At 44.6% G+C, this 17,472-nt stretch overlaps 1 protein-coding gene across 1 annotated transcript in view; it reads right to left on the bottom strand.

The window, feature by feature from the left end:
- Position 1: 1 nt before the first annotated feature.
- pip5k1bb (phosphatidylinositol-4-phosphate 5-kinase, type I, beta b) overlaps positions 2 to 17,472 on the bottom strand; it is a 31,973-nt gene continuing 14,502 nt past the window's right edge. Inside the window, exons 5-15 of the mRNA XM_047591005.1 lie at positions 17,328 to 17,445; positions 14,669 to 14,821; positions 14,179 to 14,478; positions 7,929 to 8,131; positions 7,452 to 7,535; positions 6,655 to 6,703; positions 6,468 to 6,552; positions 5,402 to 5,560; positions 3,720 to 3,846; positions 1,379 to 1,502; positions 2 to 1,268 (exon numbers count right to left, since the gene is read on the bottom strand). Of these exons, the coding sequence (XP_047446961.1) occupies positions 1,266 to 1,268; positions 1,379 to 1,502; positions 3,720 to 3,846; positions 5,402 to 5,560; positions 6,468 to 6,552; positions 6,655 to 6,703; positions 7,452 to 7,535; positions 7,929 to 8,131; positions 14,179 to 14,478; positions 14,669 to 14,821; positions 17,328 to 17,445 (1,405 nt within the window). The 3' untranslated portion in view covers positions 2 to 1,265. The remainder of the gene's footprint in view (positions 1,269 to 1,378; positions 1,503 to 3,719; positions 3,847 to 5,401; positions 5,561 to 6,467; positions 6,553 to 6,654; positions 6,704 to 7,451; positions 7,536 to 7,928; positions 8,132 to 14,178; positions 14,479 to 14,668; positions 14,822 to 17,327; positions 17,446 to 17,472) is intronic.

The raw sequence follows: 17,472 nt of genomic DNA, 5'->3' as shown, positions 1-17,472 counted from the left end.
GTTTGTTTCTTTTAGCCGTTTATTTATAGGAGTCTCTTCTATATATAAATATGCATTGTCTTTACAGTCAGTGATTAAAGGATTTTTCAGCAAAATGGTAAAATATTGAGATTTACACAATAAATTATGTTTGAACATTTATAGTTGGATATGATCTTTGAGGGAGAGGTATCAGACAGCTCGTAGTGTTGGACGCGTGTCTCGTAAGGTCTTGCGGAGGACACATTTCTTCAGTATCAAAGATACCCTGAGGAAAAGCAGTCGTGACAGAAACCTCTTAAAACTAGCAGTTCCGCGTCGAGAACGCGCTACAGTGTTCCTTCATTGTCCCCGTACATGTAGCATCAATGACAGATAGACAGAGGTGCGCATTTGAATAGTAGAAAGAAAACAAAAGTGCATGTTCACACATCCAAATCTGTGTTTACATTAGGTGGCCCACCCACCTAAGCAACGTCCTCAGAGGGAAAATATTTCTCACAGAAGTCATATCCAATGTCCAAAGTGCCTTTAAGTCAAGAGCCGGTGCATCATCACACCGCTCTGTGCTTCGTCCAAGATCCAGTAACTGTCTTTTCTCACTCTCGCAGCTCATTGCCAGGGCCACAAATAACAGCCCAGTAAGGAAAAGTTGGCCGCTCTAACCACACCAGAGTCTCTGTGGCCTGGTTGGCTCCAGATTCGAGCCCGGTCACGTGAGCACTCCCCTCGTCCGTGTCGGCTGCGGCCACGAGCTGGCTTGTGTCCTCTGTTGTGACGCTGCTCCTCTTCATCTGGGACCGGGATACCGCCGTAGATGTTCAATGTAAACATTTCTCGTCAGCTGCAAATGTTGCAGCCGAGTGTCTCTTATTTTACTTCGGATCAGCAGAAAAAAAATTTAAAGAATTGCATGTATCTACCCTCCCTCTCTCCACGGTCCTTTTTGTGTAGGTCATGAAAACAGTATACATTTATAAAACATAAAGGCGCTGCGTTGATGCATGCTCTAAAAAGCAACACTCGTTTCAGCTTGATGTTGAGCACGTTACACGTTACGTCACATTGGTTCCTACAGTGTCCATCTGTGTGACTTTGCTGGGGGTTTCCTTTTAGTCCGTCAACCAGTGGGAATCTCAGTATTTTCATGTGTTGGCAAATACAAGTGGCAACATGGTTCTAGCAGCACTGAAAGTGGAGACAAACGCCAGACTGGCCTGTCCAATGGAGTGTGGCGATTGTCTTATGCTGGGCAGGAGAAAATGAATCTTGTAACGCTGTTATTTTCACTGCGAAAGAAAGAACAAATGGAACAAAGATTAGTTGTTTTCGAACAAGCAAAAACAAAGCTAGTCAAGATCTTATGGTACCTGATAAAACAAATTAAAGAGTAACTCACCAAGTAGACATCAAGAACAGATCCGTCATCACGATCTATGTCCACATCCATGGTGCTCTGCTCGGAGGTGAGGCAGATAGCGCTGTCCTCCAGGGTGAACGTGGAGCTGGATCCGGCGTCTTCCCTGGAAAAAAAAAACAAAAAGCAGATTTAAACATTAACTCAGAGAAAGCCCCGAGAGATTTCTGTCTGTGTCAAAAGCAGTTAACGTGAAGCAGCTGCATAAGAGAGAGAGGAATGAAAAACAAATCACACACTCCTGCGGAGACATCAAACAGGCAAAGAGATGAACCGACTGCAGACAGGATGGTGTGACCTGTCTGGCGTCTGGCCACAGGAGGCCTCAAAAGTCTCAGAAATGTCTCGCAGGAAGAGAAGAAAATCTCCTGGAGACTGGCTGGATTTCACCACAATAAATGAGACCCTTACTGGGAGAGAGTTCACTACAAATGGTCCCATGCTGCATATGTGATACAGCTAAACTTAAGTTTAACTAGAAAATTGCACCCCTTATACTTCAAGTAAGGTTCCGCTTGAGGGAAGAACTGTGACATATTGGCTAAGGTCCAACATTTGGAATTTGAGAAAGCACTGCCAAAAATAATTATATTCTTAGGAAGAATAACATGGAAAGTAGAGGGGGGCCAAGCGAGGCTAAAGAGCAGCAAACAGGAGCTATGATTTTATCGCTATGCAACCAACACAAACGCATGGAAATAAACTTGCCTTATTTAAATGAGAATCGATCAGCTACAGCATTAAAACCACTGACAGGAGAGGGCATTAGCATTAAGCGTCTTGTGATGATTCAGTGTTCTGCTGGGAAACTTTTGGACCTGGCATTCATTTGCGTGGATGGTACTTATAACCCATCTAGACCAGACCATGCATCCCCAGCCCATAGCAATGATACAGACAAAAACGGCTTAGGAAAATAGCACAAAGTGTTGACCTGGCCTCCAAATTCACTAGATCCCAAACTGATGAAGTATCTGTTGGATGCACTCAACCAAGCCTGGTCCACAGAGGCTCCTCCCCTGAACTCATACGACCCAAAGGCCCACACTAAAAACCTTCTGTTGCCACAGGACACCCTCAGAAGACCAATGTCCATTCTCTGATGAGTCACAACTGTTTTGGAGGCACAAGGGAGACCTACACAATATTAGGAAGGTGGTCATGTACTCCAGTGAGCCATTTGTCAACCCTGCCTTTCTTTATTTGTTTCTGATTCCACCACTAGGGGGCAACAAGAAAACAGTTTTCTCTATACTGTCCTTCAACATCAGGTGACTCCCTGATAAACTGAGGAATGTCCTTTCACCTTTTTATGGCTAACACCGTTGTAAGTTCAAAGTCAAAATGAAATCCTCTAGAGGGAACGCAAGGAACAAGGAGTCACAGAGATAAACAGATTAAGACAGATAAAGGTAAACAACAGCTTTATTAAAAAAAAAAAAAGAAGAAAAAACAATCCTGACGCAACCAGAGACAAGGTGTCCACCAGGGCGACCAGCTGTCGGGCTGATTGATATTTACTCTCCACTGTGCCGCTTGTGCTCTTTTGTCGCCGTCTTTGTGCCACATAATGGCACCTAGTATGACTGTGTCAGAGCTGCTGTTTAAATATTTATGAAAACAGTTGACAGAACAATGTCAGGGCAGCGGCAGGTGACCGGCGAGAGGACAAGACCGGGCGAAGGCGCACAATGGAGTCTCAGAAAGCAGGGCCGAACCCGACACTGCTGGACAGACAGAGGAGAGGTGAAAGATGGAAAGCACACAGAGAGCAAAGGGCGAGGCTTCGAGAAGCTTCCGGCGAAGGGGACGTGAAAGCGCTCAGGCAGCAGTTTGACGCGAGAGCAAAATTGTGTCAAAAGTGCAATAAAACCTGTCAATGTAAAACTCCAATTGTACTTGATTGTGAAATAAAAAACGGCGCTCCAGCTGTTAGTCAGCGTGGAATTACTGAATCATTCTGTAAATTTAAAACTTTCCTGCATAGAAATAACTTGTGAATTCACTTTCATGAGAAGCCTTTGGACTCATACTTTGACTGTCCGCATGTTGTGCAGGCAGTGTGTGCTGGATGCAAATTTGCCACGACGGCCCCGAGTCACCTGCTCCATGACGCACGCCAACGATAGGACCGTGTGATGCAAGAGCACAGGCGACAAGAACGTGGGGTGTGTCTGATGGGTTGTGGGTGTTAGGCGTGCCGTCATTCCTGCCCTTGAGGCGACGTGTTTTTTGGCGGGGGACGTGATAAGCTACACATTTCAGAGCGACAGAACAAACTGAAAGTGGCCGGAGGCGGCAAAAAAGGCAAAAGCCGGCGTACCTGTCTTCTGTTTGATTTTCCACGTTTACAAAGATGGAGGAGGTGGAGATTGTTCCCATGGAGGAGCCCTCGTAGAAGGACGGGTTGGCGGGGACCAGGTCGGGCCGCAGATACGAGGCAAACACAGCTGAGGGGGAGACAAAAGCAGACGCGTGTGACGTGAGGGGACATTTTCACTTCCACGTGAAGGGCTCAGCGTTTCAAACTGAGCGCCCCCTGGTTGGGTTTTGTGCTAAACTCATCGTCAAGCATGTCGGAGGCGAGATAAGACTCCATCGACCTTTGACGTACCACACAGACACACACACACATTTTCAGCTTATCACACAGGCAAAGTGGTTCAAGCCACAATGATCAAATGGTACAGTACAATCTGTGGACTTCCCCTTTAACCGAGAAAACCTATCACCAGGAATTCCTGGAAGACTATAAATTATTAGGTAATCAGTATGATGAATGAAGCACGTCTGTGCTCGTCTGGTTCGTAGGGCCACGGTACGTCCGTGCCCCGGCTTCAGGACTCCACGGGCGGACATGCTCCGTTGCCGTTTACATCCCTCACTCAACGACAAGGACAGGGAAACACCATGCCGCTGTTGCTATGCAACCGGCCAAACAACCACATCACCTTGGACACTGTTTTGTGACCACTTTTGTACATTTGTTCATAATGCTAATTCTGTACGTTTTTTGATTACGCTGTTTATTTTATTTTGCTAGATGACACTTATTTTTTAGTTTACTTTAATCTCATTTTATTTTATCTTTCTTTTTTATGAGTTTTTTCTTTCATGTGCAACAAAGCTACGGTGACAAAGTATTTTCCCTTCGTGGATCGTTAGCGCGTGTCTAAGTTTAAGTCTAATTCCTTTGCATGACTCACCAGACTTAAACCTTAAAATAATACCAGTGAGAATTTAAGTTGATTCAGTTGAAATTGACACATTTCCTCTTACTTCAGAACAAAAGTGATTTTCTCATGATTAAGTAACCATAAAGCACAAGGTCAGGAAGTGTAACAGTATTGCTTTGCCGTACGCCGCAATACAGCCGGCGCTCACTTCTAAAAGGACACATGACCCCGCGACCTCCCTTCCTGCCCCACGTCCACTCCCTTGTTTCTTCCGGTGCGCCGTTGGCTAACACCCCCAACAAAGGTCAGGCGCATCATGCAGCTACATTCACCGGACTTATGCAACCTTCCTGCGGCGTGGCCGGATTGTGATGGCTAGTGAGATTAAAAAAAGAACGGGGAGCTGAAGCTACACAAAAAATGCTGCACCTGGAGGGGTGCCATGACGAGCTAGTCTCTGTTGTTTTCCGTGCGCCGGGGGTCGAACGGCGCATCAACACAGGGGCGGCGCTGAGAGGACAGCATTTTTATGGCCCAGCACCAGCTGCTGTTAATGGGCCTCGAGTGTTTCTAAAAAGCTCTAATAAGCCACAAAAAAAAAAAGTGAAATGGCCACATTAGGAGGCCGTTTAGAGCGGGGCATGGTGCATTTATGTTCACTCACACAATCAGGTTTCAAACAAGCCCATTAATAATTCAGGCCCTTCTATGAATGTCCCTGGGTGTTGCCAAACATCCACCACATGAATAATCTGCCCAGCGGTCGACTGCACGCTGTCACAGACAGAGTAAGTTTTTCCAAAAAAAAAAACAACAAACTTTTGTGTACCTTGTCCGTCCAGACTGGCCAGACTGCGGGCCCCTCCCAGCCGATCCCTCCTGTCCTCTTCGTACCTCTCATCTGCCTGCGATGAAAGGATCTCCTGTGAGGACGACTTCAGAGCGGGGATGGAAGTGCGAGTCCTCTTTGAAGGGGAGAATCGAAGTGCTGCAGAGAAGGAGGGGGGAAAAAAAGGAGCATATTAGGCAGGGAGAGGAAAGAAAGGAGGGACACATTTGGGGAGGCAGAGGCTGAGACGAAGATAATTAGGGGAGATAACGGAAAGAGACTGAAGCGATGTTCGCACACAATGAAACCCCGGCGCCCTGCCTCCCAAATTAGCCGTTAATAAACTGTTAAAATGCACAATGACACAAGTGTCCCCTAAGCTGTCCTTATCCATGCCTCACTAGCTGGGCATGAAATGAAATCCTTTCCTGTCATCTCCCTGATGGGCCTTGGCAATGGTTAATAGCACGGCTAAATCCTCAAATCATTGCCTCAGTCTCATTAATTTCCACAGGGGGGGTCCTGAATAGTTACATAACATTTGTTGCTGTATTTTCTGTTGATGTGAATCACTTCCAGTCACACTGAGGACTGAAAGAGTTCACAATAAACATGAATAACTGCATTACCGTAACGTCTACAAGCGGGAATCGAAGTGACCTAATTCATTTACTGGACTTAACTTTTCCTCCACCTCAGTGGGGTGTAGCTATGTGTTTCTTTGCTGCCACACACAATGCAAACTCAATCTGTTTTGTACGACCTGCTCACGTGATAACAATCGAGTCCTCCGTTTCCAAAAACAACAGTGTCGTTTCATATCATAAAAATTTGATTGCACTTAACGTGTGTGCACACAATGGATCGTGAAGATCCAGTTATAAGAAGTGACTTATCTTTATCTTTGTTATGTTACAGTGACTCACAAATAACCACCAACGCCCAATAAAAAAAGAGTGCAGACAGATTCCCTCCACTCAGCTTGACGCAATTTCCCACTTTCTACTTCACTTTGCAGCTCCTTCCCCTTTTTAGTTTCACGGATGTGATGAGCCCGCAGACTTACGCTGAGTCTTCCTGAAGACCCGCGTGCTCATGAACTTGAGGAAGCGGCTGGCGTAAAACCCGGGCCGGTGGACCGAGACAGAGTCCTGAGGACAAGCGAGAGGAAAAAGGATGTGTTTTTAACACACAGCGTTGACACCAAATAAAGGGCTCGTTCATAAAAAGCGTCAGATTTGCCATCAACTTACCCCATCGTACACCAGGGCTTTCCACGAGTGTTCCAACTTCTTAATGAATCTGAGGGAGAAACAGAAGAAGAAGACTCGTCACTGGACAGATACGTTTTACAGAAACTTCGCATTTAGCTTGAACCAACCTGAGATGCTTCCCACTCCCCCCTTGTTTATTTTCTGTACTTTACTTAAAACTTTAAGTAAAAAGTAAAGTTTTAAATTATGTAACATTCGATTTATCTTGGGGTGAGGCAAGCTACCACGAACACAGACAAATGCTCGGGTACTGGGCCTATTCATCTTTCCTGGCCCGATCTCACCTCGTCCACGTGTTGTGCATCTGATGCCGCACGAGCACACTAGGCTGAAGAAGATTTATGTGTTTTTAAATTTCCACAATCTGGAAGAAACCGATGAGCCAAAAGGGTTTACCCTCCTCTCTTTCACCCAGGACAAAAAAATAAATAAACAAATAAATCAATCAATGCGTAAATCAAGAAGACTGATGGGCAACTTAGCAGATTTAATTCGCTGTTGGGTGGAGAAAAAAAATGTCTCATCTCTTTTTAGGAGTGCGGTAAAATGTCTTGTAGCTCCTTCCTCACCATCGGCATTGAGTCATAGTCTAACTTTTTAAGTATTTCCACATCTTTCTAGGTTATTGATGACCCAACCAATTTTGCAGAATGTTGCAGGAATGTCTGGGGCCAGTTCGTCAGCACGTCACATTTCCAAAAAAGCCACCTCCAATAAATGGTATGAAAGGACAGATATTGGAAGCAGGTTGCATTTAATCTCCTCAAGGTTCGTACCTGTATGACTGCAGAATATCTATGATACCCAGGAAGATGAGCAGCTTTTCTTCTTTGTGTGTTTTGGCAGGGATCCCACCCATCCTAAAACAGTAAAAACAACAGTGAGAGAACAGCTACTGTTCCTCTGCAAGGACTCGGAGCGCTGCGCAAATAAAAGGTCTCTGCGGTTTTACAAGTGTTTGTAAAAGGGGCCCTTACAGTATTTACATTCGTGAGTATTGCTGTAAATACGCAGTACAGTTAACTGTGTTTGTATTTGTGTAGCTATGGTTATGTGAGAGCCCCGACTGTGTGTACGCCGTCTGAGAGTCCTGTGTGAGAGAGGTATAAGCGGCGGTTGTGCAACCGCGTCTGTGAGAGAAAAAGTGGAGATACGGACACACAGAGGTGGAGTGTGTGTGTTCAAATATGTGCACATAATAAGAGCGTGTGTGCGTGTGTGTTTCCCCCCCCCCCCCGACTGAGCCAACTCACGTGTCGTCTGTGGTGAGGGCTTCAGCAGCCTTCCCGTCTCCTTGGATGGACTCCATGGCGGTGGAGTAAAGCACCCTCTGACCCACAGGCCTCCTGCCGTCGCACCCCGCCTGGCCCGACTCGTACCCTTCTCTGTGACTCTGGTCTAAGACGTGCACACCCAGGAGCAGACTGTAGTCCATGATCTTAAAGCTCTCTAGCACCTGTTTGAAGTTACAAGACAAGTAGTTTTAATAAAAGATATGCAGTCCATCATAATATTATATAAAGCAATCTTCATTTAGAACTGGTTAGAGGCTGTACCTTCAGCTCCCTACCAGTTAATACACAGGCATTACAACATATGTGGGCACTGCTGTTACACCCACCCGGGACACTCTCTATAATTGAAATGAAAGAACTCCTATTCCCTGAGTTCTCACCAGCATGTTGTGAACAAAACCGTATTTTTTATATCACAGTCTAAAGTGTTATGAATGGTTAGGAGCTGTCCCTACAGATCCCAAACAGTAAATATACAGACATTATAAACTGTTTTGAGAAACCTGTGTTTTTCTTTCCCCTCCCAAACACTTCCAACACCCTCCACACGTTCACGGCCCAAAGACCACAGAGCTAGCAAACGCAAATCCTTGTTTAAGCCAGTCCTGAGCTAAATAAACAAGGTGTTTCTCCACAGTGAGCCAAGTGTTACACATTGACCCGTCTCAGGAGCCTTTTGACGACTTTCCCAGAGGCTCCGTGACTTCATGTCTCCCGGTTCCCAAGTAAAGTGGAACTGCGTCAAGACGTAGGTAAGGAGAGGTCGATCTGGGAAAGGGAACAAGGTCACCACCGTGTAGCCGGGCTTATCTTATGACCTACACTGGAAAATAAAACCATCGTGCTAGGTTTATATTTCTGGACTTGAAGCTATTTACTTCTGCAAATAACGTCAGAAAACAGGAATCAAAGGTTCGTGTAGCTCTTTCCAAGTCATAAATCTCCCCCGTCCTCAACAGCTTCAATGCATGTAAATGATAAATGGTCTTGTGTTTATATAGGACCTTTCATCCTATTGGTACTGAAAGCGCTTTGCAGTCGCACAAGCCCATACACATTCACACATCAAGTCTTGCTAAGGACACTTTGTCATGTGGTGCATATAGCGGGAAACAAACTGCTAACGCTAATGTTACTGGACGACCAGCTCTACCTAATGAGTCGCCACACCGGCCTATGTATATACATGAATAGAGCCTATTCAGTTCGTGCGGAGTTGACAGACTACAGATAGGACCTGTCACGGTACCGACTTTTTGGTTTTCCTTTCCTTTACATTTCTTGTTTTTATTTTATAAGCTTCTTCCTCTGTGTTTCATGCATTTCTTCACTTCCTGTTTGTGTTTTCCCTATTTGTACAGTATGGTTTCTCCTCTCTCATCGCTCCTCTTTTGTCTGCATCCAATTAATTAGGAAAAGTCCACCTGAAGATGAAATAATAAATAAAAAATCAAACTAAATAACTTTTATTCTAACTCTCAGTCCAAGGCCTGCTTGCATGAACGCATGTTGTCTTTTCAAAAAGATATTATTGGTTATTATAGGTTGGTTGTCAATCCAGTTTTAATCTGCAAAAGCAACAGCTGAAGTACAAAGTCATCTCTGCACACATTCATATGCACACGCATGACAACACACAAACACGAAACAGACCGGATGACTGACTCAAACAAACACTGGGGCTTTTGTCCGAGCGATGCCTTTTCCATATCAACAATTTGCATCCCCTCAGCCCGACTCCCCCAGCCTATTCAAACGGCAGCGATTATGAATAGAGCCATACGCACCATGCTGCCTACAGAAAACCATTACTGCGTGTCCTGGCCCCAGCTCTCGCCGGCAAACAATCAGACCATCACAAATGAACGAAAAACACTAAATTTCTGTGTTATTTGTGCAAAAGCCGTCTTTGGATTCTGAATAAATACTGCACGGAATGTAATATTACTGATCCTGTGAGGCCAAAGGGACAATCCAGTGTTTTGGTCTCTCCCCTGAGCAAATTGTCCTCAGCTCAGTTTTTCTAATAATGAAAGGCAAAGTCTAAAAATACTGTATACCAACACTCCAGTAGGAAGCACGCTTTGTCGCAGCGTTCTCAACAAACCTTCCTGAGTATATTCCATTCTGAAGCAGGCCATCCATCTTTGTGCCAGCGAGGCTCACATGGCCCACATTGCACTAACACACAGCAAGCTTTCTTAAATCTGTGCTCATAGGACAGAACACAGCCACTGCCTCTGAGATTAAATTCACTACACGAGTCCAGCCACAATCAGTGTAAAGTATGCATTTATAATCTATGAATACAATCTGCTCTCAGACACAACGCTTAGATTTTAAAGTTTATTCATAGAGTTTATAACCTATTTTTATCTTCACCTAGCCAGCTTCACCACATCTCTCCATTCGTCTATTCCTAATGAAACAGACGAAAATAAATAAAACCTCAGGCCTAATGATAATGTAAATTTGACCCAAAAAAATAAATAAAAGACTTATTTCTTTTCATCACAAGATGAAAAATGTGGAGTTTGCCGCAGCAACACTGTATTGGATTACATTAGAGTGCCGTTCCACTTCATTAGGTAATTGTGTGACATCCAATGATTAAAAACATGCACCGTCTCACATTTAATCATTCCACACTGCTATCAAACCCCTCAGTTAAACTGCATAGTCTAACAATCAAATAAATAGTCCAATACATCAAATATAATTAAATAAATGCCACAAATTCCACCTCCTCTGATGTTTTCTACTCTCGGCTTGTTGTAAAAGATCACGTGGCTGAGAAGACAGTAAACTGCTGCCTATGATCGGCTACACTAGTTAAACCTTTGACTACCATTCACACCATACAAGCAGTGGCAGAATCTGTATCCACAATGAAACCATTTTTATTTCATAAGTATTCAAACTGAGTTCAAATGTTAAATGACAAAGTCCCGTCGTGCTCACTCCACAATAAACCCTCTCTGCCTCTGTAGAGAAAGGAGTTCCTTATTAGATTATATATAAGTCCTTATTTCAAAGTTTGCTGTAGAGGAGTGTTTATTGGTATACCGGTATACGGTGAGCTTACAGACACAGGGTGCTGGTCGGGGAAGGTAAGCCGACCCAGAACACTGGAAATGTGCTACATTCAGATAGATGAAAGGAAAGGGGTGGGGGTTATGGAGTTGCTGCTGTGAACAAAGGAAGGGGAATGGGTTTATATGGAAATGCAGAGTCTCCACTGAAACACAAGGCCACGAGACTCCGGGTCTGGCACACAGGTGACGATAGCAAAGGGTGACAAGAACAAAGGACCAGAAGTCCAGGGAGTAGGAGACGGTCCAGACACCACTGAGTTACCTGACTTCCTAAATTCACATGAGGACGTGACCCTCTGGGCAGAAGAGAGAAGTGCAACAAACCATGTGTATTCTTCATCTGAGATGGACGGTATCAAAGAACGATTGGTATTCTTCAACAGAGTTCAACATGAATTATTAATGCCAGGCAGCTGCAGATTAATGGAGAGAAGAGACCTAAAAGGATGAGAGGGTATTCGGCGTTTCCATGGAGCAGAAATATCTGACACTATCTCATCACTCAGCACTTTCAACTCAACTCTGACCAGCCACACAAAACAGAATGCTCCGAGCTCTGGGGAGAAAAAAAAGTATTTTATTATTGCCGCCACCTGTTCTATTATAAGATAAAAATCCCTTCCACTTCCTCGTTCCCTCGACTCCCCTCTCCCCCCTCTGTTGCTTGGCTTCTGCCGACCCTTCCTCTGTGTTTCGGTGCACGGCCTCTCCTGGGGTGACGGGGTTAGCTGCTTACTCATGGAAATGTTCAGAGTTTCTGCTTAGAGGGCACTTTGTTTCCCGCTTAGGAACGGAGCGCAGGAAGCCATGACAATAACAAACTACACAGCACAGGGTCTCTAACAGCTGCTGCCAAACACTCTCACTTACACCGATTCACACACACTTGTGTGCCCAAACGCTCGCATAAATGCCCACATGTGGCAGGTGGACAAGCGCGTCTGGGGTACTCTCGGGGCAAGCTCGTAAATGGAAGTCTGCTGCCAGGTTAAACATTGAGGAAGCACTGACTTAGCAAGAGGGGAGGATGTCACTCAGCCTTCGGTCTGCTTGGGAAAACATTACAAAGAAAACAGGGAACATTGAGAAAGTCAGCACACCGGTTAATGATGAGAGAGGCCATAACCTGAGTAGATCTCATGACATTCCTCGGAATTTACGGCGGCATCACAAGATCCAGGTCTGCCTGAAAGCTTGTGATCGAGATTTCCATTAAGCTTTAAAGGTGGGAAAGAAGCAGTTGTCCGCACTTGTTTACACGCATTTCCTGGACGGGTCATGATTTTTCCAAAATAACCGACACAAAACTAGACGGTGGCATAACATGAAAATCCAATTTGACACAAAACAGGCCTTTTTGTGTGCAGTTTAAATTTAGTTTTACGGCGACACGCTGGGACGAATGAGGAAAACAGGCTCGACATGAGCGCTCTGTTACCTAACAGGCTCAAACTGTTCGTTACTGCTAACTCTTATCCACGCGCCCATCATTCACTGCTCACGTTCTTTTATTCCCAACCAATAAAAATTGAAACATGTAGCTACGGCGTCGTGTAATGGGAGTCGCTGGGTTGTCGTTCAGGGTTTTCCGGTTCTGGCAGGTTGACCCGGCGCAGCAGGAACTCTGTCAGGAAAACCTTCTTCCTTTAGCACTCGCAGAAAAAGAGATTTGAGCCAGATTCGAGGTTATCATTATATAAATGATCTTAAATGACTGTCTGGAAGTCATATTGGCAGCACCTGATAATCCTGAGAGGGCTAATTTTGTCCTCATAACAGGGTAGGAATGTCACTGCACATTAAGCCGTACGTTCAGTTTATTATATCAGTGTAACATTAGAATTTTTTAATCCGACTATGAACAGTTATTTGTTTTTACAGATTGTCAGACATTAAGCACAGCTCAGTTAACCCCAAGGCTCGGTGAAAAATTACCCTGCGTGTGTTATTGCTCGTTCATCCTATTAAGCCCCATTAAGTGTTTGATGCTTGTAAAGAAGAGTCACTCATATCGAACCATGTATAACGTCTCTATGTTGAACTACTTAGGGCTGACATGTATGATTCACAATGTAAATAAGTGTCATAAAGAGCTGCTTGTTTTGAGAGTCTCCGTGTTGCAGCTGTAAAGCTAAAGCGCATCAGCACCAGCGACACACAAGTGATGTTCTGTGTCCTTTGTTTTTTTAAAACCCGAGGGTTTGTTATTGTCACCACAAATGTGGTCTACAAACATGTCAGGAAAATCTGCTACTACAGAACCCTCGGCGTCTACTACGAGGCTGTTTCCTATGTCTCTACACTGATGTAGAAAAGACATGAAATGATGAAGCCTGTGAGTCACTTCAGACCAATTATTCAGACTGTTTTCATGCTTCTAAAAGCTTTTAAATGCTGGTGAATCATGCCTCTTCTTAAACTTCTCTTGCAGAGGACCCCCCCCTCCAGTCTGTGCATTTATGCAGAGAGACTGCGAGCCTTTCGATTGGACGACTATCTTTGGAGCGAGCTCTGTGTATCTCACGCTACCAGGATCATGTCTTAATCACATTCGGTGTTTGGAGAGCTGTCATGTCCTGAAACGCAGTTGTGAAGGGAGAGGAGAACAGAGACCCGGGGCGACAACACGCAGTGGAAACACGGCGCTTCCCCCCTTTGGCAAACACACGGAAAATTCTCCTTTCAAAACATCGTGTTCCATCTAAATCGCTCGAACACGATCCCGTAGCGCATCACGTGAGTATGCTACACGGCTGCATGTGTTTAAGCTTCCATAATTGGTCACGAGAATGAAAAGGTCAACGATGTCCCTCCGACAGCTATGTCCCCCTCACTGCAGCGAAGCCCCACGTCCAAATCAAGCTGCTCTAAACTCTTGATTTATCACATGAGGTGGGGCTTTGCTGTGCTGCACACAGTTCAACACGTATTAGGGCAATAAAAAGAAAAACAGAAACTGAATAACTTTGAATCTTAATAAATGACTTCCTTGTTTGCTTGCATAGTTTCTTTGTGTGGATTCATTTACACATTAATCTAAAACTTCCTGTTGCGGGACGGCGGGATGGAGGCAAGAATGAGCACAGGCTCTGCACAGTGACAAATCCACCTACCCGGCAGTCCCTCTGCAGAGTCTTCATCAGGTTGGCGTACGTCTCTGCGTCAAAGTGGAGCCCCTCCTCGTGCATGTCCTGGAAGTCCAGGTCTTTGTAGGTCGGACACGCTTTCTCTCTCTCTTTCCTGGACGCTCGCCTCTTGTAGGTGGATCCTTTCAGGTCGTATTTGTAGTGCATTTTGACGGAGCGAGGCAGCACGTTGTTCATCACCACCAGTCGGATGTTGATGCCTCCGGACTGGATGCAGTACAGGCCGTAAAACTTAGGCAGCAGCGTGCGTGGGTTCTGGTTCAAGTTCTGTGAAAAAATGTTATAATATACTCAACACTCACACTGAGTCTTTACATATAAAAGCAGCTCTTTTTTCCAAATACGTGTTTTTTTTTTTATGTCTTTATATACGCTACGAGTCATAAATACGTGACGTTATTTCTGTCATCGGACTCATACAGATCAAAACAGGATGGAGTGACGTTATGTTTCTCACCATGTAGTATCCAGGTAGCAGTCTCTGGAGAAATTTGGCCTCTTTGTGCTGGACAGTTTTAATGATGAACTCATCATCGCTGGTCAGGTAGAAGAGAGAGCCGCTGGCCCCCGGGTTGGTCAGCTCAATCAGAGGCTCATTAACCAGGGAGTACTGAGGAAGAAAGAAAACAGAAACAAACCAATTAAACATTTCACATAGTCTATAATCACCAGTGAGACCTCTAGAGAACAGCTTCAGTATATCCAAGCATAAACAACCCTAAATTCTACTACGCAGATTTTTATGAGAGAAGGTCTAAAAAAGAAGAACACTACACAGACACAGTTGAGTATTTGACACAGTGGAAGTTTGCACTTTGAGTGTTTAAACATAAAAGCAGGAGGTTTTTTTTTTCCAAATACATTTTTTAAAGAAACATACAGGTATCATATAATTCCTCTCCTTAACCCCTGCATTTCAATCAAGAGAGTTTGTTCAACGCAGTGGCAGACTGGAAAAAACTCCTGCCAAAACAAGCTCTTTTCCATCTTAAAATCCTGGCTCTGAGATCTGGGATATGTTTGATGTGCTAATGATCAGTTTATTTGTTAAATATGTGACGACTATAATTCTTCCACTCTGCTGGGAAGGTTTTCCACACGCTTCCATTTCGTCATAACAGGTTCAGTGAGGTTAAACACAGATAATAAGCACTAAAATGTCAAGGCTCTGTGCAGGAGAGGCAAGTTTTACCTCACTTCATTATGCATAATGCATCGACCAGGCATAACATTATGACCGCCTTCCTAATAGTGTGTCGGCCTCCTTTAAGTCTCAAAAACTGTTTTGGCTGATCGGAGAATGGACATGAGCCTTCAGAGGGTGTCCCGTTGTGTTTGGCAACAGGATGTTGTTAGTGGGGGGGCCTTTGGGTCCTAAGGGTTGAGGGGAGGGGTCTCTGTGGCCAGGTCAACACTTTGTGTTGTTTTTCATGTTTTTGAGTTGTTCCTAAAGCATTTAGGTGGGTGCTGCATGTCTAAGTAACATCCAGACGAATGGCAGGTCCAAAGGTTTCCCAGATGCAGTTTGAATTGTCAATGTTATTTACTTGTATTGCTGATCGGTGCAAGTTCTTCATGGACCCGACTTTGAGCATAGTGGAAGAGAAAAGGGTTACTGTGGTGGTATGGGGCCAAATCTAAATCATGAAGTCATCCCCAAGCCAAAAGTACGCATAAATATCTGGTTGTCCACATACTTTTGGTCATTTAGTACACTTTCTTGTGTACTTCTTCTGTCTACACTTATTGTGTTGTTCCATTCGTCATAGAGATGCTAGTCCTGTCTCCCATCAGTCCACTGTTTATCTGTTTGCCAAACTTTTTTGTATCTATGGACATTTATTGCTAAGAAACAGCCAAACAAGCCAGACAACATGGACAGAAGCTCCTCAGATGAAGGTAATGGCAGGAATTACTGCTTGCGCCGTGTCCACAAAAAGCAAACACGGCAGATTGAAGGCATTTCACTCCAAAGTGGCAATCAGCGTTTGACAGAGAGTCTGTGAGAGCATTAGATTGTAGAGTGTTAATCAGTGCGTTATGAGAGCAACATGTTCAGAATTGAAACACCGGAGGCAACTGCTCTCCCTCTCTGGAGACTCTTCCACCGATGACCCTCCACAGTTACACTGAGTTACCGGCGTGACCACGGCCTTAGATTATGGCATTTGCATTCAGGATGATGTGGATATGTGTAGTCCCCTTAGCTTGGCGGCCTCTGTCTGAATGGATTCATCGCCACATCAAGGACATCAATCATTGGCACATCCTCTACGATGCCGTTCTTTACTCCATTCACCCCCTAAAGCCTTGAAGTTACATTTCATCTCTGTCTCTCTTATGGAGCCTTTTGTCCTCCTCTTATTCAGACATCAATTTGGCATTCAAAAGCAAACACCATCATAACAGGGTAAAGACCGAGCTAAATCACACAAAACGTAATTTCACTCCGATCAAGGAGAGGACACGTAGAGCAGCGATGAATGCAGCTACAATGTACAGAATCATATTAACAACGCAGAGCACACATTCAAAGGACTCAACAGGGCTTTGTTTGAATGTGCATCGGGAGATCAAAACAAGACCAAAAAACTCAGCAAAACAGTGATTCAAAGGTCTGTCAAAGCCCCTAGAAACACACAAGACTTTTAATCTGATGAGATGTACAGCTTCTTATGCTGATTTCCTTCAATCACTCACTGCATGCTGATTACATTAGACGTAATTAGCTCCAGTATCTACACTACCAAAATGTTTTACCTCAAACCCAACCTCACATGGTGAGGATAGTCCAGCTACTAGGACTTTTTGTGGGGTTGTTTGGGCTGGACTAGGGTTAAGGTTAAGTCTTTCTTTCCCAGGCACAGAGCCATGACTTAGGGTTAGGGTTAAGATGCACATTTCATAAAACCCCAATTTTAATCTGGTCAGATAATTATCTTTTCCTAGTCCTTGCTGCATCTTTCCCCAGTAGGAATGTGTGGGCGCTTGATTTGATTGGGCTTCTAAACTTCCTACCCACAACCAGAGCTGCGTGACGCCGTGCAAATTAGTTGCCAGGGTTTATGAGTGCGAAACGCGTGTGGAAATAAAGCCGAGGAGGGTTTTACTCTTACCAGGTAGTCGTCTGGCTTGATCCCGAAGAGATCTCTGAAGTAGCGGAAGGCCAGAGGGGCGTACGTCTTGAAGCGGAAATCGGGATAATGATGCGCTGGGGTCAAGTTGCTTCCCTCGCTGGTATGAGTGACGAAGGGAAAAAAG

Source organism: Mugil cephalus, chromosome 8 (genome assembly GCF_022458985.1).
Source record: "Mugil cephalus isolate CIBA_MC_2020 chromosome 8, CIBA_Mcephalus_1.1, whole genome shotgun sequence".
NCBI classification, from domain to species: Eukaryota; Metazoa; Chordata; class Actinopteri; order Mugiliformes; family Mugilidae; genus Mugil; species Mugil cephalus.
This window is presented reverse-complemented; position numbering and strand designations above follow the sequence as displayed.